Consider the following 23,077-nt stretch of genomic DNA (forward strand, 5'->3'; position numbering starts at 1 on the left):
GTTGTCACCTGGATGTGGTCAATCCTCCACCCTGTCGGCAACCTGAAAACATGAAATTTTGAATAGATGCACATTAAAGCAATATGCTACTTCCTGTTGTGGTCTTCACACAATTGTCATTTCAACTGATTGATTTCTATGAACTGACACAAATTGTGACATGATTGAAATAAATGATCACACCAAAATCATGGGATTTTTCTTGGAAAACCTCAAGCTTCACACATGAAAAATAATACAATCCACACATGCACATTCATGGTGAGATGATACCAAAGATGGTGAACATACTAGGCATGCTGAAACCCATGTTGTTTTCAGTACATTCCTGTTAATATGTCAAAAATGTTTTCAGTTATTATTCTAATTTAGCATTTTGACAATTGTGTTTTCTGTCTTTCAGTGTGTTATGTCTAAAGCTCATCATATTGAATTTTGACACAGATTTTCATGAAAATTCTACTACAAGACTACAAATATTCCTACATTAAGCATTTACACTTACAAAGTTGGCAGGCTGTGTAGTCCATGAACCAAAGGGTTGTTGGTTTAATCCCTGGATGCGGCTGAAGGTTGGAACTCTGAACTACTCAACTGAATGGCACACTGCCCCTTGTGACCCTCACAAAATGCAATATAATAAAAATCATTTTAATACAATTTCATTTTTTAGGTGCCACTTAAACATTGTCTCAATGACGGGCTTTATTTTGAAAAATCACTAAATAATAAACATAACTTGACAGTTTCTTCAATTAAAATCCCCATGTCTGGTGATTTTTTTTTATGGCTGAGAGGACATCAAAACTACTTAACATACTTTAGATATATCCTTAAATAGACAGTTTCTGTGACATTTGGTTGCTGACAATCAGCGATATACCTGTCGACTTTTATTTTGACAGGACAAACAGGAACCGCTGCAGTTAGCGGCACACTTCACACTCTTCTTGTGAAGTTAACTATGGGTACGTGGTAGCTGTTCAGAGCGGGAGTTCTTCACGGAGTCTTGGACTTTTATTTTACCCCCCCAAAACATAAAAAGTTTTGGACGGAGAGCCCCGGGACACAGAATGCTTCCCCGCAGGCAGGACTACATGATGAAGCGGGTCGGAGGAGCGAGGACCGGCTCGGTTCTAAACTTCGGGACGGCGGTGAAGTCGGGCTCGGTGCGCCGCAGCTCCGCCGTGCTACCGTCGGTGCTAACGTTCCTGGTGATCGTAGCGTCCGGAGGCCTGCTGCTTATGATCGAGAAGGGTATGCTCAACAGTGTGGAGACGCCTCCACCCCGGGGCAAGACCAGAACACTGTACCTGGACGTCAAACGCAGAACGGCTGCTGTGGACGTGGAGTCACAGGTACGTAAAGAACCACAAAGTCCCGAGGGGCCCGAAAACAAGAGATCCAAGGCAGCCAGAACCCCAGAAAAAAAAACTAATTCCACGCTTTCCAAGTGTTATTAACCAAGTATAACAAATCAAAATACAAGTGGCACCCGAATTACCCAACGTCCTGTCAAGGTTCAAGTTTTATGCACCTTAGAATTTTGTTAGTGTGTATCACTGTCAGCTGTGCATGGAGCATCTAAAGAATCTACATCTGTTTGCGTCAGCGTACTATAAACACATGAAACAACACTAAAATATAATCCACTCTTATTCCTCAGGTGGTACCTATGGTGTAAGTATCAAGTGTGTGCCATATAACGCCTAAATAGATCCTTGATGATGTGGCCCATCTGTCATTGTGTTCCATTTAGCATGCAAATTTGGTTCCATATGTTTTGTACCATTGCACCCCACAACCGCCACACGCTCGCACTAGCAGTGATGGTGCTTAGCAAACAACAGCCCGACACAGTTCCCAAACTTGCTGTGCAGGGGTCTCATAATAAAAATGTCAGACCGATCAGAGCGCGACACCAGCGCATCCGAGACTGACTATGAGTGTGACTCTCTACTGATCAAAGGGAATAATGTGATTATTAACCATCAGATGATAAAATACAAAGTCAGATTTAGACATAAACGGGGCGATAATCTGTTAATCGCTGCTAATGCTCCGACATGACGCATGTGAAGGCGAGGGGACCGATCAGACTGTGACACGGGCTTTCTGCATGCACAGTCTAGTGTAGAGGTTCACTCAGACTAGGACAGTGCTGAGCCCCTGACGCAGCTTGTGGCTTGCGCGGGGGGGACAGCAGGCTCCAACAGATGACACTTGGGTGAGACGGGGCATCTCTGTGTCGCTACCAAGCTTTGGCAGAAACCACAGGACCGGGAAGGGCACGAGTCCCTCTTGTTTATAGATTAATAAAATATCAAATGACAAGGATCTATTTTAGGTGTTATATAAAATAAATAATGAATGTTTTTTCATTCGTGCAATGGAAAGAATATTTCATTTGGTAAAAGATGGAACATTCCATGAAATATTCCTTCCATTGTACTCATAAACAATTATTTGCATATTGTTGAGTGCACAAAGCAAACGGTTGAGTCACATCGAATTATCAACCCACAACCACAACACATCACAGCCACATCAAGTTTATTTACCTGGTCAAATAAGTCATCTTCAAGGCAGCTTTGGACATGCCATTCCTCAGGACACCAAGGTGTGACTTCTCTGGGCTTATTTCCAACTGACATCATGGCAGAAACCATGTGCATGTAAAATTCTTATGATGTAATAACAGTACATATTTGGATCATGCCCAAAATAAGAATATAGGTCTAATGTATAGGACTATTTTTGCATTAAAACTTAATGATGAAAACAAAAAACATGCATTCAGATTAGGGCTGCAACAACGAATCGATAAAATCGCTAAAATTCAATTACGACAGGCGTTGGCAACACATTGCGTCATCGATGCATTGTGTCGAGCGATTATGGCGCCAGAAGCGACCAGTGCACAGAGCAGATCAGACGCTGTTTCATAGAAGAACTACACACTTAGAATATGGTTGAAGCAAGTAGACAGAAGAAAGTCAAGACCTCAAAAGTGTGGGAGCACTTTATGTTAACGCAAAGACATTTGTTAACTGCAACATTTGCAAGTCGGACCTCGCATGGCACGGGAGTACGACGGTAATGATGCATCTCAAACGAAAGCATGTCGGAGTCATCAACGAGGAAGGGGAGAGTTCAGTGTCTGGGCAAGTTAACAAATCTTTATTTTTGTTTAACCAGTCGTAACGTCTCAGTATGACAAGTCAGGCAGTGATATGAAGCTAGTCAGGCTCAGGCTGTCTGCGCGTCTCCCAGAGCAGTGAGGTGAGGGGCAGAGTGAGAGAAAAAGAAAACAGTAACAGCACCGACAGTTTTTTATTAATGTTTTTTTGTTAATGTTGTTGGTTTAAAACACTCAAATTCTTCTCGCACAACTGGCTGCCCCCCCCAGACAGAGAGCCGAGCAGCGCTGCAGCGGAAAAAAACTCAGTCTTCACATAAAACGAGCTCCAGAAATTCATTTATAGGCTTTATTTTACAGTTGAAAGCCTTCATGTTTCCAAAGTTTGCTGAGAGAGAGAGAGAGAGAGAGAGAGAGAGAGAGAGAGAGAGAGAGAGAGAGAGAGAGAGAATATGTGGGATGAGTCACATGTGTGACTGAGAAATGACCACATACAACCCCTGGCAATAATTATGGAATCACCGGCCTCGGAGGATGTTCATTCAGTTGTTTAATTTTGTAGAAAAAAAGCAGATCACAGACATGACACAAAACTAAAGTCATTTCAAATGTCAACTTTCTGGCTTTAAGAAACACTATAAGAAATCAGAAAAAAAAAAAAAATTGTGGCAGTCAGTAACGGTTACTTTTTAGACCAAGCAGAGGGAAAAAAAAATATGGAATCACTCAATTCTGAGGAAAAAATGATGGAATCATGAAAAACAAAAGAATGCTCCAACACATCACTAGTATTTTGTTGCACCACCTCTGGCTTTTATAATAGCTTGCAGTATCTGAGGCATGGACTTAATGAGTGACAAACAGTACTCTTCATCAATCTGGCTCCAACTTTCTCTGATTGCTGTTGCCAGATCAGCTTTGCAGGTTGGAGCCTTGTCATGGACCATTTTCTTTAACTTCCACCAAAGATTTTCAATTGGATTAAGATCCGGACTATTTGCAGGCCATGATATTGACCCTATGTGTCTTTTTGCAAGGAATGTTTTCACAGTTTCTGCTCTATGGCAAGATGCATTATCATCTTGAAAAATGATTTCATTATCCCCAAACATCCTTTCAATTGATGGGATAAGAAAAGTGTCCAAAATATCAACGTAAACTTGTGCATTTATTGATGATGTAATGACAGCCATCTCCCCAGTGCCTTTACCTGACATGCAGCCCCATATCATCAATGACTGTGGAAATTTGGAGCCATGATTCATGTCAGTCCACTTGGTGCAACAGCTCTCCAAGGTGTGATCACTCCTTTTTAGATGCAGACTAACGAGCAGATCTGATTTGATGCAGGTGTTAGTTTTGGGGATGAAAATTTACAGGGTGATTCCATAATTTATTCCTCAGAATTGAGTGAGTCCATATTTTTTTTCCCTCTGCTTGGTCTAAAAAAGTAACTGTTACTGACTGCCACAATTTTTTTTTGCTGATTTCTTATAGTGTTTCTTAAAGCCAGAAAGTTGCAGTTTTGTGTCATGTCTGTGATCTGCTTTTTTTCTACAAAATTAAACAACTGAATGAACATCCTCCGAGGCCGGTGATTCCATAATTATTGCCAGGGGTAGTTTACAAGTTATACAGAGAATGTTGCACATATATATTGAGTCAGGCTACAGTTTTTGATTTAGGTTTTATGGTTAACTGATTATACTAATTGCTCATTTACAGCAATAAAAATACCTCTTTTTTCACCATATATTTTATAACATTTATGTTTCAATGTTGTTTTATGGCAACTCAGCCCTTTGTTAAAGCAACGCCATTTGAAATAATTATTTTTGTTCTTTATTATAAACTGTTTTATTCTTTATTATTTTACATTTCAACAGCCAAGGGACATTTGACAATTTGTTGATTTTCAAGTATTTTAAGTTTTCAAATAATGTTCTGTTGTTAAATAAAGTGATGGAAGGGGAGAAAAACTGTTTCCCTGGCACATTTTTAAAAAATTCCCCGCTAATCCAATTAATCGTGTCGAAACCCCATCAGATTAATCGATGATCCAAATAATTGTTTGTTGCAGCCCTAATTCAAATAAGATCACTAGAATAAACTGCCAACTTTTGTTTTATTACACTGACTTTGTTCTACCAGCAAGCTTTTTTTTTCCATGTTTCATGTTGCTCAGGTTACAGCCTACAGAGAATACGTTGAGAATGTAAAATACAGCCCTCATTCTATGGGGTTAAAATTGTCTCATTAACATTTGTAAATGCACACAGGGTGATCTACAAATAATCATTGGTTTGCAAATGTGTTCAGATATCCACAAATGCAAATTTCATATTTGTAACTTGTAAATTGGTCTTTGCAAATAATGTATTTGCAAATATAAAACTTAATTTGTAAAAAAAAAAAATTACATTTGTAAAACTGGAAATTGTATACACAGCAAAAATATAAACACAACACTTTTGGTTTTGCTCCCATTTTGTATGAGATGAACTCAAAGATCTAAAACTTTTTCCACATACACAATATCACCATTTTCCTCAAATATTGTTCACAAACCAGTCTAAATCTGTGATAGTGAGCACTTCTTTGCTGAGATAATCCATCCCACCTCACAGGTGTGCCATATCAAGATGCTGATTAGACACCATGATTAGTGCACAGGTGTGCCTTAGACTGCCCACAATAAAAGGCCACTCTGAAAGGTGCAGTTTTATCACACAGCACAATGCCACAGATGTCGCAAGATTTGAGGGAGCGTGCAATTGGCATGCTGACAGCAGGAATGTCAACCAGAGCTGTTGCTCGTGTATTGAATGTTCATTTCTCTACCATAAGCCGTCTCCAAAGGTGTTTCAGAGAATTTGGCAGTACATCCAACCAGCCTCACAACCGCAGACCACGTGTAACCACACCAGCTCACATTCGCTGGCGTTTGGCACGTTGGAGAGGTGTTCTCTTCACGGATGAATCCTGGTTTACACTGTTCAGGGCAGATGGCAGACAGCGTGTGTGGCGTCGTGTGGGTGAGCGGTTTTCTGATGTCAATGTTGTGGATCGAGTGGCCCATGGTGGCGGTGGGGTTATGGTATGGGCAAGCGTCTGTTACTGACGAAGAACACAGGTGCATTTTATTGATGCCATTTTGAATGCACAGAGATACCGTGACGAGATCCTGAGGCCCATTGTTGTGCCATACATCCAAGAACATCACCTCATGTTGCAGCAGGATAATGCACGGCCCCATGTTGCAAGGATCTGTACACAATTCTTGGAAGCTGAAAATGTCCCAGTTCTTGCATGGCCAGCATACTCACCAGACATGTCACCCATTGAGCATGTTTGGGATGCTCTGGACTGGCGTATACGACAGCGTGTACCAGTTCCTGCCAATATCCAGCAACTTCGCACAGCCATTGAAGAGGAGTGGACCAACATTCCACAGGCCACAATTGACAACCTGATCAACTCTATGCGAAGGAGATGTGTTGCACTGCATGAGGCAAATGGTGGTCACACCAGATACTGACTGGTATCCCCCCCCAATAAAACAAAACTGCACCTTTCAGAGTGGCCTTTTATTGTGGGCAGTCTAAGGCACACCTGTGCACTAATCATGGTGTCTAATCAGCATCTTGATATGGCACACCTGTGAGGTGGGATGGATTATCTCAGCAAAGGAGAAGTGCTCACTATCACAGAATTAGACTGGTTTGTGAACAATATTTGAGGGAAATAGTGATAGTGTATGTGGAAAAAGTTTTAGATCTTTGAGTTCATCTCATACAAAATGGGAGCAAAACCAAAAGTGTTGCGTTTATATTTTTGTTGAGTGTATGTGAATTTAGTTTCAGCATTTGTGGATCACCAATTACATGCATTCATCGTTTTCCTCTGTGATGTAATTTTGAGACATTCTTTTCGCGAAATCCACAGATCCATAAACAAATCAATCAATCAATTCAATCTTTTTTTTTTATTTCAAACTTAGTTGTCAATTCCAGTAACATGACAGTTCACAATATAAGCACATCAAATGAACAAAGCTTCTTTGTACTCTCTGTACCTCTACACATATGAAAAAATAAACAAAATCAAAATGCCGACTGATCCACAAATACACACTCATGCACACTGGATATCCACTAGATGGCAGTGTGGTTCCATTCATTACACAGCAGTCTATTTAGATCTCTGAGCCATTTGACTCATTTTGACTTCTGATGAGTTGGATGGACATGGACTACATTAGATGATGGCGACTGCTCTCCTTGTCCGTCCAGCTCATATCAGAAGTCAAAATGAGTTTACATCACAGAGGAAAGCGTGTCATGACAGGACCAAGCGCTCCCTGCGCTACTGCCTGCACTGTTGTGATCGGTCCTTTTGATCAGCGCATTTTGCGAGTCACCAATCAAGGCATGATCGGCCGATAATGATCAGTGCCCGATCGATCGGTGAACCTCTATATACGGTGTTTATTACATGGAAAACAATACAAAAAAAAAAGGTACTTTTTTGGTCCAGTGACTGTGAATATTTGGTTTATACGATGACAGTTTAGTTGAGTTTTACTGTACTTGGGACTGAACAATAAATTTACCTACCTTGCAAAGCTTGGACAATGAAGTCGTCTTCCATCCCACATGGCTGACTTTATTTTCCCAATTTTTTCTTCTGTTTGGATCTGAAGGGAGTCTGTACATCTTGAAGCTCCTATTGTGTCTACTTGTGCATCCAAATGCACAACAACCTGGCATTTTCAGTGAATCATAATAAAAAAAAGGTGGATTTCCATGCAGACACATTAACAGCGAACGCTATTTTGAACCCAAGATGGCATCGTGAGTCACGTGACCGATTTTTTCGACTTGTCATGTTGCCACTCTCACCCCCTGTGACCCTTAATTGGATTAAGCAGTTGAAGATGTGTGTGTGTTACCAAAACATTTTGCATCAAGACCACTTTACCTGACCTGTGAAAGAAAATAACAGGTCAACTGATTTTTTGTTTTTTGGTGAATATTATGGAGTTTTACTGGTACCAACTTAAAATTAAAATGGATATTTGAAGGCAGATTAATGAAATGTGTCCACCAAAATGCATTCAACATGTTCATGGAAGATTTATAATACAGATTTGAATATTGGTTGCGAAATTGTTTTTCATTTGTTGTCACGAAAAAGGTTTAAATGTGGTAATTTGTTGTTGTACCCAAGCTTTTGCTTATAGCTGTACTGTGTACAATATAGTCACCATAAGTTTGTGCAAGAGGTAGAAATTGGACCAAATGCTCTATTTCACTGTAATCCTGATGCCACGTTACTACCTGCTGTTTTCTTCTTTAATTAAGCCTCTGCTTTGTGATAACATTCAGGTTCTCCAGGAGATCCGTAACCGGACCATCAGGACCATGTGCAGCCAAAAGAATATGCCCCACAGTCTGTGGTCCCTGAATCCATTACAGAGGAAGACGCTGCTGCAGCACATCCTGGTGAATGATCAGTACCACTTCCTGTATTGTTATGTCCCCAAAGTGGCCTGTTCCAATTGGAAGAGGGTCCTAAAGGTCTTGAGTGGAACTCTGGAGAGTGTGGACGTCAACATCAAGATGGACCACCGCTCTGACCTGCTGTTTTTGTCTGCCTTGAAGCCTGATGAAATTCGTTACCGGCTCAAGCACTACTTCAAGTTCCTGTTTGTGCGGGAGCCGATGGAACGGCTGCTTTCTGCATACAGGAACAAGTTTGGGGAGATTGAGTCCTATCAGAAAAAGTATGGTGTGGAGATCATAAAGAGATACAGAAAAGGCCACGTGAAGGATTCAGCCATAAAGGGAGATGATGTGACTTTTTCAGAGTTTGTTCAGTACTTGCTGGATGAGGATGCAGAGCACATGAACGAGCACTGGATGCCCGTCTATAACTTGTGCCAACCATGTGCTGTGTCCTATGACTTCATTGGCACATACGAACACCTTGAAAGTGATGCAGAATTTGTTCTTCAGCACATTGGAGCTCCACCTCATGTCCACTTCCCAGAGAGACAAATGTGGTACAAACCGGTCACCACGGAGACTCTGCACTATTATCTGTGCACCTTACCACAGAAAGTACTGAGGGAGCTCTTACCCAAATACATTCTTGACTTTTCGCTCTTTGCTTATCCCCTCCCAAACACCACCACAGAACACTGTCGGCATTAAATGTGCAATATTTTAGAGTTTTGAAATAATTTTTTATAGAAAAGTCTATGTATCATTTTTTTTTTTTATTCCTGGGAAACAAGCAGTATTTCCATCAATGTAAATTTTTAAATTCCATTTTTACTTGAGATGTATGTGCATCACATAATGCTGATTATTGTAAGCGATACAAACTTCAGAACCACTAAAACTGGAAATCAACTGCAGACAAATTTTTTTTTTTTTTGTAAAGTTACTGAAATCACATTTCTTATTTCAAGACCATGTAGAACCGTTACAACAAATATACCAATTCAGTATAAATATATGGAAGTGTTAAACGTTGGGGGGAATTGCATTGTTTCTACAACTCTATGTTGGAGGTGGTAAAGGATTAATGTCTCGTGTGAGCATTCAGTGGTTTAGCAGGATAGAACCTTGTACTCGGGGCAATGTGGGTTTTACATCACGTTGAGATTTTCCATGTCAGTTTCACCTCTTTCCTACAAACATTTCATGTTTGCCATTTAATAAAATGGAATTTCAGTATAAAAATGTGGTCTAGGTATGAATGTGGTATACATAACTGCAGTTACTGTCATTTTACATTGCTTTATTTTTATAAACATTTGAATAAATTAAAACCTCATTAAAAACATGTATATTAAATGTAAATGACAGAAAATGTAAGCTGAACAGTTATTTTCCCAACACCAACTTCAGTCCAGCAGCAGCAGTGGAGAAATCGCCATGTTACTGCTAAAGCGGATATTATATAAATGTCACAGGTCAAAAAGTTCCCCCCGTCATTTGATTTAGTTTCTGCCAGGCATGATTTCATGCTCTGTGAACCTGGATGGATGGGGGGGTGGTCTTCTGGTGTGATTTACTGTACACCAGGGTTCAATGCAAGCCTTGAGGATTTATGTCCAGATTAAAAAAATAATAGTAAAAAAACTTTCACATGGTATCTGACTCACTCATCAGGACCTTCATTTGTCTTTGTAGTTGCTAATCTGAAGAAAGAACAGAGAAATGACACAGACTTCAGATTGTTATGAAACACAGAGGGATGATTTAAAAAGGTTAAGTCTCCTCAAAGTCTTCATATCAATTATTACTTTCTTCAAAAAAATAAAAAATATTAACAGTGATGAAAGTGAGCCATGGGAAGAAAAAATTTTTTTTGGCAAGGGTCAAAGGCCCGAAGCCCCTGGTGGGGGGGTCTGGGGGGTTCTCCCCAGAAAAAATTTAAATCTCAGATCCATTCTGTTTCACTCTCAGGTCTATTTACCCACCCACCCCCCCAAAAAGTATTTTTTTTTGTTGGGTCAGGTCAAGTTTTCCACCCGTCTTTTCACACAATTTGTATTGTGCATATTTTGCTTATTGTATTGTGCTTATAGTTAAAAAAAAAAATCTACGTTATTTCAAGTTGAGACTTTTCCTCCAGTTATGGCAGTAACAATTAAAAAACTATGTAGCTTTATTTGGTAAAAATAAAAATAGGTCAAACAATTTATAAATGTAAAACGCTCACTCAGCTCTACAGTGATTGCTTTAACTTCTTGCAGCTAAAAGGCTAATTAATGTTAGCTGATAAACTTCAGCAGAGCATCAACGTCACATATCATTTTCAATTACTCACCTCAGACAAAATTTTAGCCGTTGCTCAAACTCAATCTTATGGTTTTAACTTGCAGACTGAGAGTATGAGTTAAACTCTTGTCCGAATGTTGACTGCGTTAGCATTTTGTAGCAGCTGGAAGCGTCACCCGTTAGCTCCACTTAATGTATCATTACTGGAAGAAATACGCAGCTCATAACTTTTAATGTCCACAATAAAGTAAACCGTTAGGAGAACCACCGCGCAGTCCCCACAAATATGACTTAATAAACTTCCAAAACAAAATAACCTTTCTTCTTTGGAGATTATTGGTGGCTTGCAGTGTTTGGGCATGGAACTGATTGAATGGATTCTGACGTATGTTACCAAAAATAACCCGGAAACGTTCACCACATGAGTAAAAACCGGGATTTCCGGTAATTTCCAGAAGACTTTCATCACTGATTAAGAACATTTTGTTTCTAACTTTGACCCATTTTTAATGCTCTTGATGCATTTGCGGATTTTTCCAAATAATCTTGAATAAAACAAAGAGAATGAACTCTAACAGTATAATATTTTTGTGTCCCAAATAACAAATTCCAGCCTTACTTCTCTCCTGACGTGTCATTGGGGTGATCGAGAGATTGAAGGGTGGAGCGTTCAGAGGAGATGTTGACTGGTGTTGAGTTCAGGGACGATAATGATCCACCCTGTTTGCGCATCTCCTGAATAGCCCTTTCACTGAAGATGCAAAGACAGAGGACATGTCACAATATTTAGTTTGAATCACCTAGAAGGACATGAAAGATTTCTGTGAAGTACTTGGAGGTATGAGAGGGTTAAAAGGCCTTTGGAACTTGTGTCCCTGGCATTTAGTCCAGGGAAGCTGAATAATGAATGTTTTACAGATAAATACTGTACTTGTAACTTCAAGGGCTAAGAGAGAATTAATAAAATTCTTCTGATTAATAAGAGCAAGTGTATTTTGAATATCAGAGAAACAGTTATTATGGTGTGCAAATTTGTTACTGTTCACAATACAATAGGATATGCACCAAACCACTCTCATTCACGTGGAAAAACAAACATTTCTTTAAAGGTTGACAAATGTTGGCTTCTCTGAATGCAAAAGATGGAGAACCACTCCCTGTGCTTTCTGGCTCAGGCTCAAAACATCTCAATTGTACCTCGTAACAGGCTTTTTTTCCTCAAGTGTTTTAAGAATAGAGTGGTAACCATGGGTTGGTCTTTTAATAACCCAGGATAAAATTAAAGCATCTGGACTATTTTTGTTACATATGTCACAGAGGTCTAAAACAAGCTGTGTCAGGCCTAAATAATGTTTACAGCAGGAGAATGTCTGTGAAAACACTCATCATTAGTGCTGGGTTGAAAAGATCAATTGGCCGATTTTAAATCGATTCTCATTTGAATCGATTCGATTACGATTTTCTCATTTAATTCCCACAGATCAATTCATACATCCAGAGATAGATTTAAAAAAATATATACACATACATATATACATACATACATATATATATATATACACACACACACTTCTCAACAGCGTTATAACAGCATGCCTGAAAAAAAAAAAATATTACGCTGCAGTTGGGCCGTTGTGTTGTTTCTGAAGGTGCATAACGGGAAAAATTAAATGATCATTTGTCTACATTGATTGTGGACAAGCTGGTTATGATTTAGAAGCAGTGCATCCACTTTATTCATCAACCTCTGTCAAAGCAATTTAAAGATGTTAATCATGACTATCGGGACTGTTGTTGCGGGTAAGAAAAGAGAATCGCCCGCCGTTTTTTTTTTTTTGTTCCTCATAACGTGCCATTTCCGTGGGACAGCGCATAAAGGTTCCCCAGTGTGTACTGTGGGAGCAGCTTTCCCCCGCTGCAGGCCACCTTTTCTAATAGCAGCGTTCTCCTGCTGCAGCATGCCGTGCAGCAAGTGCTGCAGGCGTGAGTTTTGTAGGGCAGACCGGGACACAGAAAATTTTTAAATTTATAATGCTCTGAAACACTATTACCTGCATTTTGAGGGCCAAATTTTGTGAAGTAGTATTAATATTTCTCAGAACTAGACAATCATGTAACAGCTCAAAAACAGTTTTAATAACACTAACCCAAATCACATCAAAGCGAAATAATCGATTTTGAATCTTAAGAATCGTAATCGAATCAATTCTAGAAATTTGAATCGATACCCAGCTCTACTAATCATACTTAACATTAAACAACAAAAAAGTGTGACCCTTTTAATAATCATCTTACTATGAGCAAGACTTAAATCTGGGCTATTAATTTTCAAATCAGCACCTTGCAAATTAAAACCTGAATAAAAATTACATCAATGAACCTGTGGGGGTTTTTTTTTCCCCCACAGGTTTACATGGTTTAATACCTGACTGCATTTAAAGATGGTTCAAGCATCAATAAGTGTCAGTGAGCTTTAACTCGCAGTTTTCCGTTTCAGTGCAGAATCTCCATGGTTCAACACTACCTTTCTAAGGCTCATCATGTTTGTAGAAAACTCAGGAGCAATCCAGCTCACCGTTCAAAGCGTTCACTGGTTAGCTGTCTTCTCATCACATCCCGCTCTGTCTGTAGCTGAGACACTCTTCCGTGGAGCTGAGACACATCCCGGGCATACTCTGTACTGTTTGTTTACACACAAACACAAATGTTACTCAGCATTTTAAAAGAGAGAAGTGGGGGGGGGGGGGGGGGGGGGGGACAACGGCAACAACAAAACATTGTTTGTTCATATCTAATCATGTGCAATAAGTGCGCTTTGACTGTCCTACTTTTTGCTCTCTGCGAGGGTGAGCCGGTCACGTAGGACCTTCAGTTCAGATTCTCTCTCACTGGCTGTCTGGTGGATTTGAAACTCCCTTTGTCGATTGGTAGAAAGAAGTTTCTCCAGGTTACGGACGGTCGACCTTTCACCTGACAGCTGTTTTTTAAGTAGCTCCACTTCTGACCGCACATCCTCCAGCTCTCCAGCCATCTATACAACATGCAGATGCAGTCACAGTTCAAGACAAACGGCCACAGGTGACGAACTACCAATTTCTCACAATAGCATTCACTTTACCGTGAATAGTACATGACCAAATTATGATAAAGAGTAAATTAAACATGAGAGGCAGATGACATCCTCACCCTCTCCAGGTCCATACTCTTGGAGGTCAAACGACGTACTGTAAGCTCCTTGCCAGAATCCAGTTTGACACACAGCTCCCTGACAGAAGCCAGATCGGACAGCAGAGCATTCTTCTCCTCATGTTCTTTATGGAGCTCCTCCTCTAAGCGAGACATCCCTTGGACCAGAGATGACACCTGGGCCTCATAAGCCTTCAGCGCCTGTGTATGCTTTGGAAACAACATGATGAACAGCCATTTTAATACCAGACTGGAATTAAATATTTTTAACCACAAAATACTACTGTATAGAAAACCTGGTAGATTCCAATTCTGACCAGAGATGAAATTTGTATTCTGTTTATTTTTTTGAAACACACATGGACAAACTTGTTGGTACACTTATATTTCATGCACACATTTCAATATATGGTGAGAAATAAATGCAAACAAAGCAAATTTGTTTAATCAAAAATATTTTAAAAAATGTCCAAAGATATTTGGCAGCAAGAAAAAGACAAAATGCTTTTACGTCAGGAAAAATCCTGATGTAAAAAAATGTATGCTGGACAGAGTTATTGGGACCCTTTGATGAATTAATTTACAGGAATTTTTTTTACATTTTATCACAGATATGTGAGATATTATGACCTGCTGTGCTGTTAGTTATACCAGTAAACTATCAAAAAAGTTGGTGCCCCATTATTTCTATCGAGTGAAAATGTATTATTATTTAGTTTATATGTTAGCACCAGCTTAGCACTAATTACCATGTAGCTTGGTGACATTAGTTCCACTGACTGTTCAACTGTAACTAAGGCAATATGGCAGTCATGTTTTAATACTCAAAACCAAGCTGTGGAATACTAACTGTTGAAGCATGCCTTCCTTGTGTGGAAATAAATGAAAACACATATCGCTTCAACTGACCGCCACGTCAGCGCACTGCAACGCTCGTGAAGATCGTGCCATGCTGAAAATCAACTCATGGGATGCCACCGTGAGGCACCGTGTATCTGCGGGATTTCCCCACGTTGTAAAAATTAAAACATCACATTTGCAACCAGCGGAACACTGCGCGCTGGACACGCCATGCCGGCTGATGTGTTGTTGTGCGCTAGCTCTACATGAGACAAGAGCCCGGCTGATGTCTTCATGAGATGAGTGCATCAGGTAATTCATGCACATGAAAGGAAGACCAGAAATCCACGTGATTTCATTTCTTCCTGAAGTACGTCTAGGCCGGGTTTTATGAGAGGTCATAAAACTTTTTCAAATTTTCATTATGGGGTATTGTATTTTGACCAAAAAAAAAAATCATCCATTTTGGAATAAGGCTGCAACATAAAAATGTGTAAAAGTATACGTATACACACACAGGAGGGGTGGTGGCAAAGTGGTTAGTGTGCTTTGCATGTGGCATAAAACGTGCCAAATCAACATGCAGATCTACCTTGGATCTGCTGTGGTGCCCCTGCGTGAAAAAGAGGGAGCAGCTGAAGAGACTGACACACACACACACACACATACACATATATACATATATATATATATATACATATATATACATATACATATATATATACATATACATATATATATACATATACATATATATATACATATACATATACATATACATACATATACACATATATATATATATATATATATATACACATATATATACACATATATACATATACATATATATATATACACATATATATACACATATACATATACATATATACATATACATATATATATACACATATATACATATACATATATATATACACATATATATATATATATACACATATATATACACACACACACACACACACACACGTGTTTCCCTGTGAAGTTTTAACTGTCGGCAGTTTCTTTCCAAATCATGTCTCACTTGTTCAATTTCTCTCTCTCGATGCCTGACAGTGTCACGTAGGCGTCTGCGCTCTGCATCTGATGAGAGCAGCTCCAGTCTGATGGAGTTATTGAGGCCTTCAGCATGCTGAAGCTTGTGCTCCCAATCGTGCATCTCAGAGTGGGCCAATCGAAACTGCTCCAGTAAGTCTCTGTTCTCCTGCTCCTGTAAGTCAAGGTCAAGCAGTCAGATAACAGGAGAGGAGCCATACAAAGAGGACGCACTCATGATCTACAACCTCAATTCCAATGAAGTTGCGACGTTGTATAAAATGTAAATAAAAACAGAATACAATGATTTGCAAATCCTCTTCAACCTATATTCAACTGAATACACCACAAAGACAAGATATTTAATGTTCAAACTGATAAACTTTATTGTTTTTGTGCAAATATTTGCTCATTTTGAAACGGATGCTTGCAACACGTTTCAAAAAAGCTGGGACAGTGGTATGTTTACCACTGTGTTAAATCACCTTTCCTTCTAACAATGTTTGGGACAGGGGCAACAAAAGACTGGGAAAGTTGATGAATGCTCAAAGAACACCTGTTTGGAACATTCCACAGGTCGAACAGGTTAATTGGAAACAGGTGAGTGTCATGATTGGGTATAAAAGGAGCATCCACAAAAGGCTCAGCCATTCACAAGCAAAGACGGGGTGAGGATCACGACTTTGTGAACAACTGCGTGAAAAAAATAGTTCAACAATTTAAGAACAATGTTTCTCAACGTTCAATTGCGAGGAATTTAGGGATTCGATCATCTACTGTCCATAATATAATCAGAAGATTCAGAGAATCTGGAGAACTTTCTACAAGTGAAGCCTGGTTCACATGGCAAGATAATTAGGCCAATATCGGACCTTCCGACAATCTTAAGGATGCCCTGACAATCGTGATGACGCTAAAGGTAATCTTGTCAGATATTCCTGTCGTGTGTTAAGAGAGCTCTGATCTGCTCAGAAGGACTTCAGGGACGCTCCCATCACAAATCAGGGATATTCAACACGTTGGATTGTCTTGGCCCGATATCGCAGCGTGTGTGGTGTCCTCTGACCACAAACGAGCACGCCACCTGCAGAAAGTGACGTGCAGGTAATCAGAAAGTGAGGTGACGGACGCATGGAGCAGAAAATAAAATCAAAACAGCTGTTTTGACTTACCAGAAGTCTGGTGGTTGCGTTGTCTCCACTCCTTTTAAGAACATCTTTTCTTTTTCTTTTTGTATTTGTTTTTTGTAAATAGTCCTCTGTTGTAAATAGTCCACAAAGTATCTTCATTTGTTTACTTTGAAGTCACATTTAATCTCGAGATTTTTGCGAGATCCTGTCTGACCTGGGAATGCTCGTGTGTGGTGTTGTCGTCCTTACCATGTGGCTGAACACCACGCACTGTACGACCAAACCTGTTAGATCTATGATTTTTTATCTCCACATGTGGTCTCTCAGCTTTTGGAAACCTACAGATTTTAAAATTCTGCCATGTGAACCAGGCTTAAGCGGCAAGGCCGAAAACCAACACTGAATGCCCGTGACCTTCGATCCCTCAGGCGGCACTGCATTAAAAACCAACATCCTTATATAAGTAAGGATTAAACAATGAGAAGCCGTACATTATACAGTTTGAATGCACAACGCGGAGTCTAAAACACTCCGCATGTTACTCCACGAAGTGCATTCAAACCGTATTATGCACGGCTTCTCGTTGTTTCATCCGCTTATACCATGGTCCCACACAGTGAGCTAACACACAAATATTTATTTAAGTTAATAGAACTTGATAAAAATGTGTGAGTATTTGGGACTATTTTATACCAGTCTCAAGATATTTTGTCTCCGATGTGCTTACCGAGTCTGCGGGCTCACGGACAAATATTTGCACAAAACAATAAAGTTTATCAGTTTGAACATTAAATATCTTGTCTTTGTGGTGTATTCAACTGAATATAGGTTGAAGAGGATTTGCAAATCATTGTATTCTGTTTTTATTTACATTTTACACAATGTCCCAACTTCACTGGAATTGGGGTTGTATCAATCAAAAGCTTATTTTATGCTTTTCCCAGAAGCCACTGCCTGTGGCAGGCATACTTTAAGACAAAGAGAAAAGATTTTATTCTGGGTTCTTCTGTCCCCCCCCCCAAAAAAAGAATAAAACGTTGGCAGGAATTAAGAACTCCTTACAAAAGAAGTTAGCAGTAGACCCAAAGCACTCAAACAACTGCAGGACATAACAGTTGCAATTACAAGACTTTATTTAAAAAGAAAGCAAAAGTAACACTAACACCTTTAGCCCCGACTTATTCAAATCTACTGCAAAAAGGTTTCTTTTGCACAGCAAGTACTGTCCAACTGTTCCTGGGGAAAAATATTTACTGTTATAACAACAGCTATCAGTACAGAGCAGTTTCCTCTTACCTTTGCAGCCATCTGCTTCTCTATTCTGGACACCTCAGAAATGTAAGTGTGAACCCTCATCTTCAGTTCATCCTTATTATGCAACATTTCTTCCATCTCCACTTGTATAGTCTGTAAAAAACAAGTGAAACATGAAAGGAGCTGGTGCTATTTCTTTCATCTGGCATTTAACACATATGCAAATAAGTGTATATTAGAGATGAGAGACAACGTGCAGGGACTACTTTCCAGATACTGGCTTGTTTCAGACTTACTTGGTTCTCTCTGGTCATTGTGGTCAGGTCACTTTGTAATCGTTTGTTTTCTTTGATGGCGACTTCTTTTTCTCTTTTGAGCTTGAGCAGCTCATCCTGAGAGGCATCCAGTTGTTGCCTCAGACTAGCAATCTCCCGCTCATGACTGTGCAACACCCGCTGCAGCTGGCTACAAGGTTCACACGTAAACATCACCACAACACAATGGGCATACTGGCTTACTATGAGCAACTCCAAGTTGTTAAATCACTCTAAAACCTCACAATCAAAGTACTCACCCCACTGAGTTGTTCAGGTTTGTGACTGTGAGTCTCACATCTCCAAGGGCCTTCTCCTGTGTTAATGTGAAAGATTCTCAGTGATGCTCCTTAAACCACAACATAATGTAATAAAATGTTTAAATTAACAGTTTCTAATCCCAGTGAAGTTCCTTTTTTGATCAATACAGTGAGAAAAATAAGTATTTGAACACCCTGCGATTTTGCAAGTTCTCCCACTTAGAAATCATGGAGGGGTCTGAAATTTTCATCTTCGGTGCATGTCCACTGTGAGAGACGTAATCAAAAAAAAAAAAAATCCGGAAATCACAATGTATGATTTTTTTAATAATTTATTTGTATGTTACTGCTGCAAATAAGTATTTGAACACCTACCAACCAGCAAGAATTCTGGCTCACACAGACCTGTTAATTTTTCTTTAAGAAGCCCTCTTATTCTGCACTCTTTACCTGTATTAATTGCACCTGTTTGAACTTGTTACCTGTATAAAAGACACCTGTTCACACACTCAATCACACTCCAACCTGTCCACCATAGCCAAGACCAAAGAGCTGTCTAAGGACACCAGGGACAAAACTGTAGACCTGCACAAGTCTGGGATGGACTACAGGACAACAGGCAAGCAGCTTGGTAGAAGACAACAACTGTTATGATTATTTATTAGAAAGTGGAAGAAACACAAGATGACTGTCAATCTCCCTCGGTCTGGGATTCCATGCAAGATCTCACTTTGTGAGGTAAGGATGATTCTGAGAAAGCTCAGAACTACACAGTAGGACCAGGTCAATGACCTGAAGAGAGCCGGGACCACAGTCACAAAGATTACATTAGTAACACATGATGCTGTCATGGTTTAAAATCCTGCAGGGCAGCGAGGTCCCCCTGCGCAAGCCAGCACATGTCCAGGCCCGTTTGAAGTTCACCAGTGACCATCTGGATAATCCAGAGGAGGCATGGGAGACGGTCATGTGGTCAGATGAGACCAGAATAGAGCTTTTTGGAATCAACTCCACTTACCATGTTTAGAGGATGAGAACAACCCCAAGAAAACCATCCCAACCGTGAAGCATGGGGATGGAAACATCATACTCTGGGGGTGCTCTTCTGTAAAGGGGACAGGACAACTGCACCGTATTGAAGGGAGGATGGATGGGGTCATGTATAGCGAGATTTTGGCAAACAACCTCCTTCCCTCAGTAAGAGCATTGAAGATGGGTCATGGCTGGGTCTTCCAGCATGACAATGACCCCAAACACACAGCCAGGGCAACTAAGGAGGGGCTCCGTAAGAAGCATGTCAATGTCCTGGGGTGGCCTGGCCAGTCTCCAGACCTGAACTCAATAGAAAAATCTTAGGAGGGAGGTGAAAATCCAAACCTGAAAGATTTGGAGAACTGTATGGAGGAGTGGACCAAAATCCCTGCTGCAGTGTGTGAAAACCTGGTGAAAAACTACAGGAAACGTCCTCTCTAATTGCAAACAAAGGCTACTGTACCAAATATTAACACTGATTTTCACAGGTGTTCAAATACTTATTTGCAGCAGTAACATACAAATAAATTATTTTTAAAAAATGATACATTGTGATTTATGGATTTTTATTTTTTATTTTTTGATTATGTCTCCCATAGTGGACATGCACCTAAGACAAAAATTTTATACCCCTCCAAGATTTCTAAGTGGGAGAACTTGCAAAATCGCAGGGTGTTCAAATACTTATTTTCCTCACTGTATGTTTGAGAAGAATGCCCCATACACATGGACAAGGGTCACCATTAAAAGTTTATTTTTTGTTTTTAAAAGAGACAAATGATAGCTTTCATGGATCTTATTAAATTTGTGTCTGTAAATAAATTGTATTTCTTTTTACACATTATTTAAATGACACCCCCCCATAAAACATTCAACCTCTTGCTGTGAGGCAAATTTGTTAGTTGACATCTTTAATCCACTCCTGAAGTAACACTGATCATGAAGTGAAGAGTCTACAAAGCATTTTTAAGAGTGCCACTTTTCAGACTCATAAAACTGAACTTTTAGAAACTACACGCTCTGGATCATTTATTAATTATCACTGATTATTCGACTACATTGTTTTCAAGGCAATATTTGCCCTCAAAAGTCAATCCGATGTCTGCTAGTTTACACTTTATGCACATTTCCACAAGACTAGCTCATGTGTTTGAAAAACAACCAGGTTTTATCCATCTTGCTCTCAAAACTGCAACAAGCTGCATTAACCATAATTACTTTCTCTACGCAACATACAGTAGTGTTCAGAATAATAGTAGTGCTATGTGACTAAAAAGTTTAATCCAGGTTTTGAGTATATTTCTTATTGTTACATGGGAAACAAGGTACCAGTAGATTCAGTAGATTCTCACAAATCCAACAAGACCAAGCATTCATGATATGCACACTCTTAAGGCTATGAAATTGGGCTATTAATAAAAAAAGTAGAAAAGGGGGTGTCCACAATAATAGCAGTGTGGCATTCAGTCAGTGAGTTTGTCAATTTTGTGGAACAAACACATGTGAATCAGGTGTCCCCTATTTAAGGATGAAGCCAGCACCTGTTGAACATGCTTTTCTCTTTGAAAGCCTGAGGAAAATGGGACGTTCAAGACATTGTTCAGAAGAACAGCGTAGTTTGATTAAAAAGTTGATTGGAGAGGGGAAAACTTGTTTCTCCTACTATGTTTCTCCTACTATGGTGTTGGGCCTATATATCACATACCAGGTATCATGGATCAGTTTGGATATGTCAAAATACTTGAAGAGGTCATGTTGCCTTATGCTGAAGAGGACATGCCCTTGAAATGGGTGTTTCAACAAGACAATGACCCCAAGCACACTAGTAACCGAGCAAAATCTTGTTTCCAGACCAACAAAATTAATGCCTCGCAGATGTGAAGAAATCATGAAAAACTGTGGTTATACAACTAAATACTAGTTTAGTGATTCACAAGATTGCTAAAAAAGCAGTTTGAACATAATAGTTTTGAGTTTGTAGCGTCAACAGCAGATGCTACTATTATTGTGAACACCCCCTTTTCTTTTCTTTTTTTTTACTAATAGCCCAATTTCATAGCCTTAAGAGTGTGCATATCATGAATACTTGGTCTTGTTGGATTTGTGAGAATCTACTGAATCTACTGGTGCCTTGTTTCCCATGTAACAATAAGAAATATACTCAAAACCTGGATTAATCTTTTTAGTCACATAGCACTACTATTATTCTGAACACTACTGTAACTGAACCACTTTTTGCAAAATAATGCAAATTCTGACTTGCATTTCACCTCTTTAAGCACTGGCCATTTTTTTCCCAGACTGCACAGCACAAAAGTGCTCATGTGCACCTCTCAACAAAGATGACAATGCATGGAGATGTCTCACTCCTAGTTAGTTGTATTAGCTGTGTCACCATGTTCAAAATGAGGTTTTCATCCTTTGATTTTCTTGCCTGCTGGTGCTTCTTACTTTCTTAAACTTTCTGTTGAGCCCTGTTGGAATCTCACACAAACAAAACTAAGGGCCCCTTCACACAAAGTGTGAATTTGGTCGATTTGCGCATAAAGTGCGCATGAAGCAGGAATCGAATGCAAAACGTGTAGAATCGTATCTGCTTAAAACACCTCATACACCTGTTGCTACATCTGTTTGCGCACACCAGCGGCTGACACACAGAGTGTAAATAAGTAAGTAAGTAAGCTTTATTTATATAGCACTTTTCACAGACCAAGGTCACAAAGTGCTTCACACGATATAAATAGACAATAAAAGCAACACAAACAAATATAGAACAATAAAATAAATTGACACTAAAATCCCAGTTTAAAAAAATGTGTCTTTAGTTGTTGTCTAAAAACATCCAGAGAATCCAGTGAGTGAAGAGAACAGGGAAGCTCATTCCAGAGTCGAGGTGCCACAGCTTTAAAAGATCTGTCCCCTCGAGGTTTAAAACAAGTTTGGGGGAACCATCAGCAGGTTCTGATTGGAAGACCTCAAACTCCTGCTGGAAACATAAGGCTGGATCAGGTCCTTAATGTATTCCGGTGCCTGCGCATGTAGAGCTCTAAAGGTCAGCACGAGGATTTTG

At 39.6% G+C, this 23,077-nt stretch overlaps 2 protein-coding genes across 3 annotated transcripts in view; one reads left to right on the forward strand and one right to left on the reverse strand.

Annotated features, from left to right (window-relative positions):
- Nucleotides 1-905: 905 nt before the first annotated feature.
- On the forward strand, nucleotides 906-9,889 carry chst14 (carbohydrate (N-acetylgalactosamine 4-0) sulfotransferase 14). Its single transcript, XM_034180494.1, has 2 exons — nucleotides 906-1,358; nucleotides 8,527-9,889. Exons 1-2 carry the CDS (start codon nucleotides 1,074-1,076, stop codon nucleotides 9,352-9,354), a joined length of 1,113 nt encoding a protein of 370 aa, XP_034036385.1. The 5' UTR covers nucleotides 906-1,073; the 3' UTR covers nucleotides 9,355-9,889.
- Nucleotides 9,890-10,045: 156 nt separating this feature from the next.
- Nucleotides 10,046-23,077, reverse strand: part of cep135 (centrosomal protein 135) — a 56,451-nt gene continuing 43,419 nt past the window's right edge. The window contains exons 17-25 of one of the 2 annotated variants that reach the window (XM_034180493.1): nucleotides 18,976-19,031; nucleotides 18,698-18,866; nucleotides 18,444-18,554; nucleotides 16,007-16,192; nucleotides 14,119-14,328; nucleotides 13,761-13,963; nucleotides 13,508-13,597; nucleotides 11,552-11,683; nucleotides 10,046-10,349 (exon numbers count right to left, since the gene is read on the reverse strand). In XM_034180493.1, coding sequence (XP_034036384.1) covers nucleotides 10,310-10,349; nucleotides 11,552-11,683; nucleotides 13,508-13,597; nucleotides 13,761-13,963; nucleotides 14,119-14,328; nucleotides 16,007-16,192; nucleotides 18,444-18,554; nucleotides 18,698-18,866; nucleotides 18,976-19,031 — 1,197 coding nt within the window. In that variant the 3' untranslated portion in view covers nucleotides 10,046-10,309. Of the gene's footprint in view, nucleotides 10,350-11,551; nucleotides 11,684-13,507; nucleotides 13,613-13,760; nucleotides 13,964-14,118; nucleotides 14,329-16,006; nucleotides 16,193-18,443; nucleotides 18,555-18,697; nucleotides 18,867-18,975; nucleotides 19,032-23,077 lie in introns of both variants that reach the window. The other variant, XM_034180492.1, reaches the window with a different exon arrangement.

This window comes from Thalassophryne amazonica, chromosome 10 (genome assembly GCF_902500255.1).
Source record: "Thalassophryne amazonica chromosome 10, fThaAma1.1, whole genome shotgun sequence".
NCBI lineage: Eukaryota > Metazoa > Chordata > Actinopteri > Batrachoidiformes > Batrachoididae > Thalassophryne > Thalassophryne amazonica.

Excerpts from the sequence above, each read along its gene's own strand:
- chst14 (XM_034180494.1), top strand. The coding sequence starts at position 1,074 with ATGCTTCCCCGCAGGCAGGACTACATGATGAAGCGGGTCGGAGGAGCG. Across the intron at positions 1,359-8,526 it reads CTGTGGACGTGGAGTCACAG|GTTCTCCAGGAGATCCGTAA; the intron begins GTACGTAAAGAA and ends GATAACATTCAG.